This window comes from Colletotrichum costaricense, assembly GCF_030867565.1.
Source record: "Colletotrichum costaricense strain IMI 309622 chromosome Unknown Scaffold_17.1, whole genome shotgun sequence".
Taxonomy (NCBI): Eukaryota; Fungi; Ascomycota; class Sordariomycetes; order Glomerellales; family Glomerellaceae; genus Colletotrichum; species Colletotrichum costaricense.
In genome coordinates this window covers 559,823-571,583 of record NW_026848246.1, presented here as the reverse complement: position 1 = coordinate 571,583, position 11,761 = coordinate 559,823, and the positions used below count along the sequence as shown (strand labels likewise).

General features: G+C 57.0%; 4 protein-coding genes across 4 annotated transcripts; 1 reads left to right on the top strand and 3 right to left on the bottom strand.

Annotated features, from left to right (window-relative positions):
- Positions 1–118: 118 nt before the first annotated feature.
- On the bottom strand, positions 119–2,909 carry CCOS01_13385 (glycosyl hydrolase family 2; the record flags this gene model as incomplete). Its single annotated transcript, XM_060461531.1, has 3 exons — positions 119–1,194; positions 1,267–2,708; positions 2,776–2,909. The coding sequence occupies 3 exons, from the start codon at positions 2,907–2,909 to the stop codon at positions 119–121; spliced, it is 2,652 nt and encodes an 883-aa protein (XP_060307959.1).
- Positions 2,910–3,575: 666 nt separating this feature from the next.
- On the bottom strand, positions 3,576–5,794 carry CCOS01_13384 (prolyl oligopeptidase; the record flags this gene model as incomplete). Its single annotated transcript, XM_060461530.1, has 3 exons — positions 3,576–4,223; positions 4,282–5,229; positions 5,303–5,794. 3 exons carry the CDS (start codon positions 5,792–5,794, stop codon positions 3,576–3,578), a joined length of 2,088 nt encoding a protein of 695 aa, XP_060307958.1.
- A 2,421-nt stretch (positions 5,795–8,215) lies between these two features.
- Positions 8,216–9,256, top strand: CCOS01_13383 (uncharacterized protein; the record flags this gene model as incomplete). Its single annotated transcript, XM_060461529.1, has 2 exons — positions 8,216–8,469; positions 8,545–9,256. The coding sequence occupies 2 exons, from the start codon at positions 8,216–8,218 to the stop codon at positions 9,254–9,256; spliced, it is 966 nt and encodes a 321-aa protein (XP_060307957.1).
- A 439-nt stretch (positions 9,257–9,695) lies between these two features.
- CCOS01_13382 (EAP30/Vps36 family protein) lies at positions 9,696–11,710 on the bottom strand (the record flags this gene model as incomplete). Its single annotated transcript, XM_060461528.1, has 2 exons — positions 9,696–11,529; positions 11,610–11,710. 2 exons carry the CDS (start codon positions 11,708–11,710, stop codon positions 9,696–9,698), a joined length of 1,935 nt encoding a protein of 644 aa, XP_060307956.1.
- Positions 11,711–11,761: the final 51 nt, after the last annotated feature.

Below are 11,761 nucleotides of genomic sequence, written 5' to 3'. Positions count from 1 at the left end.
AGTTGTACGCCCGTAATGAGTTATGACAAAATGCCCAAATTTGAACACAGTTCCCCTCTTCAATACTCCTTTCATATATCTTAGTGATCATCTTGAACTATCGTAACTATGCCAGTGTCTATGCAGACAGCCCCAAAGACGCCTCGGGTGCGCCCAAATACGTCCACCGCAACTTCTGCACATCGTAACCCTCTACACACACGACCCTTTCCTCACCCGGCACCACATCGAACCCATTATCACTCAGCTTCATCCAGCGCTCTTCCTGAATAATAAACCCCTTGACCGGCCTCTCTGCAGAGACAACCAGCTTCCCATCCCTCACCTCCACACGCACCCTGCGGTCCGAAAAGTCGATATACTTCAACGGCTGCGGCCACGCCGTATCTTCCGCCACAGCATTCCCATCAACAAACAGCGTCGCATGGATAACAAACGGATCATCCTCCTCTGGATGAAATGGTACACTCGCATCCCCCAACTTCTCCCTCAAGGCCTCAATCTTATGCTTCTCAACAACCTCCGTCGTGGCGTTCCCCTCCGCAACAACCTTCTTCTCAATCCTGTCTCTGATCTCCTCACCCGTCTCAATAGAGATGAACCTCACCACAAGCTCCCCAGCAACAGCATCAGTCTTCGCACTCGCAATCCACACGTCAAACTCCGTGCCCCTCGCCGCGAGCGTCGGATCAGCATGACACTTCGTCCACTCGTCAACCCTCCTCCCAACCCCGACATCAACCCCCCTCAACGCTCTCCCAATCGCATAAAAAGCAGGCTTCCTCACAAGCCAGTAATCCACAATCGCCCAGCTCACCGTCGGCCAGCAATCATTCAGCTGCCACACCAGCGCGCCGCCGCACCCCCTCTTCCCGGGCGTGCCCCAATCCCGTCGCCAGGCCTTGTACGCGAAAGTCATGGTCTCGGCCTGCATCAGCTGTGTGAGGTATGTGAACCATTCGAGGTCGTAGCGGACGCGGAAGTTCTCGACAATGTACGTCATCATCCGCCGCTCGTGGTCGTAGGCTTTGTTGCGGAAGTCGAGAGCCATGGAGCCCGGGCGGCGCTGGGCGGTCGAGGTGAGCATTGCGGTGGTGGTGGTCAGGTGCGGGTAGCCTTCCATGCCGAACTCGGAGACGAAGCGGCCGGTCAAGAGGTGGGATTCTTGGTATTTGTTCATTGCGCCATGCCAGACTGGTTCGGTTGTGTTGGTCATTTCGATCCGAGTTGCTCCACGAAAAAGGGGTAGGAAAAGAAAAGACTTACTATTCCACTGATGGATATCTCCAACCGTCGGATCAGCCGTAGGCTTCCCATCACCCCACGGACTACTCGGATGATACACCGCATGCGGGCTCTCCTCCTCCACAATCTTGGGCAACAAATACTCGTACAAATACCTCGCCGGAAACCCGGACCTCAACCACGACTCCGGGTCCTTATCCTCCTCGAACCGGTACTCGAGCTTGTACCTCTCCTGCACCTGATAGTCCTCGTTATTCCCCGCCCAAATCACGATACTAGGATGGCGCCTCAACCTCGCCAAATTCTGCCGCGCCTCCGCCTCGACGCTGGCCAGGAAACTAGGGTACGTCGGGTAACTCCCGCACGCGAAGCAGAAATCGTGCCAGACTAGCACACCCAGCTCGTCGCACGCCTCCATCAATACCGAAGACTCGTAGACGCCGCCGCCCCATATCCTCAACATGTTCTGGTTCGAGGCGACGAGCTGCGCGGCCCAGGCGCGGTACCGCGAGGGCGGGATAGCCGCGTGGAAGCTGTCTGCCGGGATCCAGCAGGAGCCGCCGGCGAAGACGTCGGTGTTGTTGATGCGGAAGTAGAAGGATCTGCCGAGGGCGTCGGGTTCTTGGATGAGTTGCGCGCGGCGGAAGCCTGTTCTTTGGGTGTGTGCTGCTAGCAGTTGCCCTTGATTTGAGATATCTGAGGCGCGGTGGAGGGTCGTCGTGATTGTGTAGAGTGTCTGCGGGCCGTTGTTGAGGGGATACCACAGCTTCGGCTGCTCAAGGCAAAAGTCGGCCTTTGCCGTCCCGTCCTCCGCAACGACCATACGCTTCTCCAAAACAACCTCGTCTCCGAGGCTAAACACCACCGCGACCTCATCCGCGCCGGAGCCCTGGGTCTTGACAATAACCTGCCCCGACACGCTCCCCAAATCCGGACTCACCTCGCTCTTGACCCAAACATCATCGATCCGCGCAACATACCGCTCCAAGTACACAGGCTTCCAGATTCCTGCGGTAACGAGGATCGGACCCCAGTCCCAGCCCCAGTGATACTGCGCTTTCCGGACGGGGATCCGGCCCTGCTCCGTCTGCCGGGCGATGAACCTGTGCTCGTGCGCGTGGTCCTCGACGAGTCGTCTCCCGCGGAGGAGGGCCGAGTCGAAGACGATTTCCAAGAGGTTGGTGCGGTCACCGTCTGTCTTGAGGTGCTGCGTGACGTTTACGCGGTGGGAGAGGAACATGTTGTCCGAGGTGAGGATCTGTGTGCCGTTGAGGGTGATGGTTGCAAAAGTGTCTAGGCCTTCGAAGACGAGGTCTGTTACTGCTGTCGTGCTTGGTACTTCTGCTTCTGCTGCGGGCGTGGTGAAGTCTGGCGGTGTTGGGAAGGCGAGGCGGTAGATCCAGGTTTTTTCCGCGACCCATTGGACGGCGAGTTCGTTCATGTCCAGGAAGGGGTCTGGGATTCTGTGTTTGGATGTCAGGTTCGTCTTGTTTCCGGCTGTAAGTGTACGAGGCGAGGGGGCGGATTTACTTCTTGTTTGCCAGCAGAGCGACGTGGACTTGGCTGGGAATACTAGGCACAGGGAGCCATGCCTCCTCCGAGGCGTCATCTTGCTGTTTGAACGTCCAGCCTTTGCTGAGCTCATACCAGATGAGGGATGTCATCTTGGATGTTGGAATTCAAAGGTTTCTACCATGTAATATGTAGTAAACCCTTCTAGTCTGGTATACTGCGCCTGCAAACAAGATCACTGAGACATCGTGAAACTAAAAGGGGAAACGACGTAATGTTGCGCACTCTTATATATAAAACTCGCCAAGCTACGATGTTCCCTCTTACACGAGCCCGGCTGAGGACCGGGGAAATCGGGGTCGCCTTCCGGGGGGCCACGCAGACAAAAACCCCCACATTTTGAGGAGCTTGAAGTCAGGCGATTGGATTACGGCGTCGAGACTGAGGTCGGGGTAGCACCGTCCGGAGCCGAGTCAATGAACGGGCTACCGTAGTACTGCTGAAATGTCCGGTTAATTGGTGGAAGAGACGGAGGTTTAAAGTCCCCCGTAAGATCCACTTTTGACCTCTGATGCGGCGATTTGAAGTCCCGATGGCTTGGTTGGGGGTCTCGGGGGTATATGTGCCCGATCACCAACTGCACTTACAACTTCAAGGTCGAAGAGTCCAAGTCATGGATGAAGATATTCGGATGAGAAAAGCCGTCTCATCTGATATCTAGGTACTTTGTCACTTTGTTCTATTCATTGTTGCTGACTGCCTCTCACCCGATATCTTCATCGTGTATAAGCTGCACTCCCACTTCACAAACACCTCCTTCAAACCCTGCGCTCCCCGGTAAACCTCGCCATCCAGTCAAAAACAGTCTTGTGCCAAACCATTGAGTTCTCAGGGTTCAGCACCCAATGACACTCATCATCAAACGTCAAGAACCTCGTCTTGACGCCCTGGCACATGAGCGTATTGTACGCAGCAATCCCCTCCGTGATAGGACACCTGTAATCCTTCTCGCTGTGAATGATCAACGTCGGCGGCGCGTGCCTCCAATTCCGCAACAGCTCCGGCCGCGCCGGGTTCCACCGCTCCATTTCCTCGGCATTATCCCACAGAAAGGGCAGCCCCCCGAAATCGGGCCCGCCGACGACGACGTCGCTCTGCAGCATGAACACAGGCAGACTGAAAATCCCGTCGTGCCAGATGGAGCAGGCGAAGCGGCGGATCAGGTCGTGCCCGTTCATCCAGGAGATCATGTAGCCGCCGTACGAGGCGCCCGCGACGACGGCGCGGCCCTGGTCGAGGTAGGGGACTTGTTGCAGGTGGTCCATGAGGCGGACGAGGTCTTGGAAGGGAGCGCCGCCCCAGGAGCGGTAGATGCGGGCTGTGAAGTCGACGCCGTAGCCTGTGCTGCCTGCTATGTTTGGCGCGATGAGGACGTAGCCTTGTTGGGCCCAAAGGGCCATGTTCCACTAAGTTCAGGTGTTAGTTGAGGGTGAGTATACGAGACGAAAGAGGGGACTGGCTAACCCTTGTCGACCATGAATCCGTCCAAGATGATTCCGGCCCACCGTGAGGTAAGAGAATCCAAGGGTACTTCTTGGTCTTGTCAAAATTTGCCGGCTTGATGATGAAGGAGTGCACAATGTTGTCGCCTTCGCCCTCGTACCAAAACTCAGAGACCATGCTGTGAGACAACCCGTACTTTGCGCCGTGTTTCGTAGCCGACGACACAGTCTTTGGCGCCGTGTTCAACGAGACGTCGATAATCTGCCACAGACTGCTGTCAAGGAAACTATTGCTCGTCACCAGGACCTTGTCATAGCTGCCCTCCTTGAGAGGGTAGAAAGCCGAGACGACGCCGCTCGACGTCAGTGTCGTCGCCTCTGCATCGTGACGGAGCTCCACGTGCGACAGCTTCACCCGTCCGCAGTCTTCCGTCTGCAAGAAGATGGCATCAGAGCTGCCCGCGAACTCGAACCCCTTGGGCGGCAAGCTCGGCCCGTTGCCAAAGATCATCTTGTGCACATCGTAAGCGCCAAAGGACGCCGTGTGGCCCATATACAACCTCGCGTCCGCGGGGTTGTCGAGCGGCTCGTGCAAAAATGCAATCTTGGAGCCGTCGGGCGAGAACCTCACGTTGGAGTAATACGCCTTGGCCTCCGATATGCCCATGACAAGCGGCCTGGGCTTGGCACTCGCGGCGGCCGAGAACGATGTGAGCGGGACGTAGTAGACGTGGGAGGCGCCCGCGTCCTCCGGCTTCAGCCCGGTGTCCTCTGCGATGAAGGTGATGCCTTTCTCACTGACGTCGAATGCGTCCGTCGGGTCGCTGACGTCGTACATGCCCGACGGCGCCTCGAGACGGCTTCCCTTGATAGCGTTTTGGAGCTCGCCTGCGACGCCCCATTTGCCGTGCGCGTTGACGAGAGTCGAGTACCAGAGGGCGTATTTGTGAGGTTTGATCAGTTCGTTCCACTAACACGAGGTTTGTTAATCACGAAACTTGTCACCATCTTACGCTCGCCAAATCCCATTCCTCCCAACTTACACGCCTCATGTGATAATCGTCAAAGATTCGCCCCGTGGACCTCTTCTCCTCGGTCTTGTCGTTGAACAGAGACCCGTCGGGCCCTACCAGCCCAGCAACGACGAAGCCGACACTCCCATCACCCAGCGCCTTGACCTTGAGCGCGCTGATGGGCGCATCATACTCTGCAGCGACGTAATGCTCCTTGGCCGGCTCGGCGCCGTTGGCGATCCAGATCTGGGTGGTGCCCTTGTCGCCGGATTTCAAGTAGACGACGTCGCTCGCTGTGCCAGGCAGCCACAGGGCGTCGTGTACCTTGTCGTCGTCGGTGAGCTGATCGGAGGCGCCGGACTCGACGTGCATGAGGCGGACCTCCTTGAGGGTCTTGTTGTCGTCGAAGCTGTGGGTGGATTGGGTGTAGAGGATGAGCTTGCCGTCCGGGCTCGGGACGGCGGCGCCGCGGCGGGGTGCGCTCAGGAGCACCTCGGGGGTGAATTCCTTTGCCACGCGCATGTTGGAGAGAATGGGTGGACACCGCGAAAGGTGGTGGATTTGGAATGTAGATGGTATTCACAATTGGGGGACGAAATACAACGCGATGGTATCGAGACGGTGAGATGAAGTCAATTGAAACAAACTATGGTGCTGACACTTTGCTGCGAGAGGATCAGACGCAGTTGAAAAAAGGCAGCAGTTTGACCAGACGTACGAATGAGGGTGACGCATGCTGTCTCCAGGGACGCGACAGCCCTTGTAGGTCGACACGTTAAGCTTCCAAAGGTCCCTCGAATTTGTCCGATTGCTTACCTTCCACTTACCTTCCTTCCTGCTTGGGCCTCGGGGCGGTTTTGGAGACGGCGAATATCTTAGCCGGCTCTGGAAGTAGACCTAGGGACGAATTGGATGGCATGGGATGTGTGCTGCGCTGCGCTGCCCATGCTGGTGCCTGTTTGGCCTAACGTATCTGTGTTCGTATACCTAGAGTTAGGTAAATAGGGTCGTAGGTAAGTAAGCATGCAATTGTGTGTGTGAAATCGATCTTGGGTATTTTCAGAGGATTGCCGTGCTTCCTCCTATGTCTTTTTGTTTGTAGCTTCTTTCAAGCTTATTGATTCGTATTGAACGGCCTCTGAGTCCCGGAGCACTTTATTAATACTGCGTAAGTATCCAGACTTGCTGGAGAGACATGCGCCAAGAGGAAAGGAAAGGTACAGAAATGGGTACGTACTCTAACCACGCGGCCCCCCGGCTTCTTGAGCGAAAGCTTAGCTAAGCTGCGAAACGTACCTAAGGTACTCAGCAGGTCGTGGGACCCACTGGTCGGGTCGGGTACGTAGCGCGAATCCCAATCATCCAATCCCAGAGCCCCGAGGTCGGGTGGGTCAGTGTCGCTCCCCCGGAAGGAAACCGGACGGCCAACGGGAGAGTAGCCGACGAGGGGACCCACTCTTGGAGATGCCTCTAGGCGGGCGTCTTCTCTCGTTTGGTCATTTTAGGTGCATGTCCGAAGCGAACAAACACTGTCGACACTCAAAGTCATGCCATCATGCGATTTCTGGGCTGCCCACATGTTCATATGTCAGGACTCAGGACTCAGAACTCAGCCAACGCGGACGGTATCCGTGGACCATTCACTTGGTCAATCACTGGAAGGCACTGGTCCCCATCAACAGGAGCCTCCACCAAGTGAGTGACCCCGTGTGACCCCCACCAATCACCAAAACAGGCGTCTCCCTTGGTGTCTACTGGTCCCGTCCCATGTTTCCCGAGTCCGACTCACATCCCCCAGGGCCCCAGCTCTCCAAAAGTGCGCCAACCCCCCAAAGGACCCCCATTATTTACAGTGGCTCGGGATGAGTTCCTGCGATGGAGACATTGAAGAAAAATGCCATATCCGTTCAATCTACGGAGTACGGAGTACACTCTACAGAAACTCCTGGGGGAACCGTCACACGAACTGGTAACAAGCCAGAAATCTGTATGGCATGTCTTGCGAAGTTACCCAGGGCAAAGTATCTTATCGTAAGATGTCAAAACAATGTCTACCTGTAGGTACCTACCTACTTTATAATTACTTGACTTTAAGCTAAGGTAAAGGTACGAAGTAGAGGTAGATACCTGTGGACATTCCTCGGGCCCCATCGTACCGACTATCTCCGACTTCGGTCTCCAGTAAGCTGAAATTTTCGAGCAACCATTCGTCCACCCTCATCCGTAGCACCATGGATGTGATACGGAATACCTTGCGGTAGTCCACTTTATTTTATCCCATGGGACTCTACCAGTCCAGGGCTCTGCTGTTTTTTCCTCTCTGCCACGGACTACGGTCCCGTCCCGTCCCGGGGTCGCTTGTCTGACTCTGAGCTCCTCGAGACGGCCATAATTGGGCGCGTCGTGCCCGGCACCAAGGTCGCAAAAAAGCTGCGTCCCGGGCTGGTCTTGTTTTCTACTCTCTTCTTTGCCCATGGGATTTGTGTCCATAGTGTAGCTCTACCGTAGCTCTTGTCCTTTTTCGTCCTGGTCTTCCCTTGTTCTCTCTCCCATCTTCTAGTAGACCACTTTCCCCCATTACCTTTGGTTTTTTCCCCCGCCTCATCCTTCCTCTTGAGGTCAATTCCCCCCCAAAAAAGGAACCTCTTTCATCCCATTCGTGTGTGTCGTCCCGTCCTTGGAGAGCTTCCTTAGCTTCCCCAAAACTCCGACCTTCGCGACGTCACCCACGCCGATACGTCACCTCCTCCAACCCCGAACCCGTCTATTGACATCACCCGTCGCAAACCGAACGTCGGGAAACCACCCGGTCCAGCGCAGTCGCTGTCATCCCCCCGCCGCCTGCGAAATCGACTACCAGGAAACCCAACCGAAGCATCGCGAGAGCTTCAGCCTCCAACTTCTTCAAAGCTCCAACACACATACACATACAACTGCGCCCGCATGGCGGAACGAGACTCAAGACCACAAGGGCTTGCCGCCGCCGCCGCAGCCGCATCCGCACCAGTCACGCCAGACCTCAAGATCAAACCCCCAAGCCCGCTGGCGCTGGCCCAAAAAGTCGACATGGAGTCCAAAATGGGCGAGGCAAAGTCAGAATGGAACACCAAGAACCTGGGCTTCCGCCTCGGAGCCGACTTCTTCAGCGCAGCGTGCGCCGGCACCTTGGTCGCGCCCCTGGTCTCCATCATTGACCGGTAAGCAGCACTCTTCCCTCTCTTTCCAACTCTCCTACACCGTGAAGTGTACTCCAGAAACTGACTCTTGAATAGCTCCATCATGGAAAACGCCTCCGGCCGCCGTCCCCTAGGCGAATGCGTCCGCTCTTGCCTAAAAGAACTCCTCCTCCGCCCCCACGCCGTCGTCTTCTCCAAACCCTTCGCCCTCATCTTCGCCCTCTACGGCGGCACCTACCTCACAGCAAACACCCTCGACACCGCCTCCTCCACCATCCACAACACGCCGGCCTCGTCCGTAACTTCGGGCACCGCCAAATTCGCCGCCTCGAGCACCGCAAACATCGGCATCTGCATGTACAAAGACCAAGTCTTTGCGCGCATGTTCGGCCCCCCCGGCGCCACGCCCCGCCCCGTACCGATGCTCACCTACGCGCTCTTCACGCTGCGCGACTGCATGACCATCTTCGCGAGCTTCAACGTCCCGCCGAGACTGGGACCCTGGCTGAATGAGCGGATGGGCGAGGAGATGAGGAAGAGGGTGAGCGGGCTGACCGTCGTGCAGTTCGCCGCGCCGGCCATGGTGCAGCTCGCCAGCACGCCGCTGCATTTGCTCGGGTTGGACGTGTATAACCGGCCCAACGCCGCCGCTACCCCTGTGTCGTGGCAGAACCGGTGGCAGTCTGTGGCCAAGAATTGGGGTATCAGCACCATGGCGAGAATCTGCCGTATTATCCCGGCGTATGGTGTTGGCGGGGTCGTGAACCGCAAGGTGAGGTTGAGTCTCATGGAGAGGGCGGAGAAGTGAAAGGATCCGAGTACATGAGCCTGCGTCCCCTTTTACCTCTTTGGAACGTGGTTTTCCCGATCAAGAGCTGCCTGACGGGTGGCCTGATGACTTGTTTTTATGTTTATTGAGAACCTCCCTCTTTGGCATTGGTTCACATGGGGCGGCGTTTCCGGGTTTCTTCTTTTTTTGGCATTAGATGGGTTCAAGACATTGGGAGGCGGTATCAACCCAGGCCGCCGGGTTCAAGGAAACTGGGCATCTGACATAGAGACGACAGACCGGGAGAAACCCCCAAAGCACACACACGTACACATCAACACACACACAAAGACACACTTGTAGAATAGTAATGCGCGCTCTAATCGTCTGCAAATCGCGCCAGCCAGGTCGACCCTAGCACGAGATAGATATATATCCAAGGTTCAGTGTCACACAAAACAGCTAGCTTTCCGCAATGTCACATCAACCCACTCTCTCTAAGCGCCTTCATGACCTCGTCCTCTTCGCGATGCTTCCTGCGCCGGCGGTGCTTCACATCGCCAACATCAATGTAATTCTTCCAAAACTTGAGCCCCTCGATGCCGTCCTCGCGACAGACCACGCCCCTTTCCTCAGCCATCTCCAGCTCCTCCTCCGCCACGCCAATACTCCAGCCGAACCGCTCCGCCGCATCCCGCGCCGTCACCCCGCGGCCAAATTGTCGCCAGTCCCACGCCAGCTCCTTGTCCGGCGGGAACTCGTGCAAGTCGTCCAGCCAGGACACCAGCGCCCTGATGGTGGTCTCGTCGGTGCGATCGCTGCTCTGTACGACCAGCACACCGCTCTTGAACTTTCGCAGCCGGACGGGCAGTCTGAGTGACTCCCACATCTGCGAGGCCTTTTCGAAATCCATGGGGCTCACGAGCTCGACGCCGCCCCGGGCGCGGTTGAACATGGCCCACAGGTCAACCAAGTTGATGATCCCGCCCGCCTTTTTTAAAACACCCCGCGCGTCGTCTGTGAGGAACTCTGCAAGATTCCTCGACAACTCGGACAGATACAGCGTCTCGGAGCTGCTCCCGCCTACAATATCCTTGGTCGTCACGAGACCGAGCTGGCTGGCCGATTCGGCTAGCAGAGCGTTGGCCTCGGCGCCCGTCCCGCCATTCTGTCGCGCAAACCTCTCCGCCAGGGCCACAATCTCCTTGGCGGAGGCCATTAGGGCGTCCAGGTCCTCGAACGCGCTGCCAATCATCACCTCGTTGTTCTTGCGCATGTCGAGCCCACGCTGCTCCAGACCCGCGATACCCACGCCCTTGGGACGCTCGGGGACCGCCGCGGGTGCGCGTACGAGGGCGCCGTTGTCGTCTATCGTGCGATTGCTCTTGGGTACCGGCGGCGCGCCCTGCAGAAGCCACTTGCGCTGTGTCAATGCGCCCTTGAGCCGCTCGTAGAATATCTTCTCTCCGCCTCCGCGGAAGGAAATCTTGATGTTCTCGGCGGTATCCTGGCCAGGCGAGGACGTCGTGAGGACCGGGCCGGGAGACTCTGTCCTTTGCGTCTGCACCTGGGTGACGACTGCTTGGGGCAGATCTTGCGATATTAGGGGTGCCCCGCACATCTCGCATGACAGCAGGGACGGGTGATTTGAGAACGTGCATCGAGGGCATTGGAACGTCGCGCTTGGATCTGATGGCTTCGGTGGGGCGCCGCCGTTGATGTTCGAGGCCGCTGGCCAGGGAGGCGGAGGCCCCGCGTTGTCGTCGGGCCTGTTGGAGGTCGACCGAGGGCGCATCGCGAGGGGCGAGCTGACTGTTGGGCTCGAAGGGGTGGCCGGCGGGGCGCGGCTGGTCGCATTCGATATAGAAGCCTTCAAAACGTGCGCCAACGTCGGCTTGATGCCGCAAGCAAGACATGGTGGCAGCGGGGTGTGTATGTTTGCCGTCGTTGGGTCAAAGTTTGACGGGACCGGGTTGGAGAAGCTGCAGATGGTGCAAACCCAGGTTGCTGCGCTTGCCGGTTCGGGCGGCGGTCGGTAGGGACCATCGGCTCGAGCTGGTGACCCTGCGCCATTTCTCCCAGGTGTAGATATCGCAGACGCTCTAGTCTGGAGCGACGAGCGTTTTATTGGCTTGGGAATCAGGGTGATCTTCGCAGAAGATTTCAGGAACCCCGCGTAGAACTCATATCGATCAATGTCTTTCAGATCTAGGGCAACGGAGTGCTTGCGCGGCTCGTCCTTGTCGACGTAGCAGATTCGGTGGGACGTCAAGTACACCTGACCATTTTGCTGTTGAGGTAATTTGAACTTCCTAGACAAAGAGGAGAGCTAATTAGTGTACTGGTACATGGTGAGAAGCGTAGGATGGGGTTCAAGCCTCGTCGTATTTACCCTTCATAGAGCCCGACGTTGTCCTGGACGAACAACAAGACTTCATCCGGTAGGTAGGAAGGCCGGAGAGCGGTCGTGAGGTCGATTTGTTTTAGAAACATCCGTCATATTATTCACGAGCGTACTGAGGATATTGAAGCTCGCGCAAAACT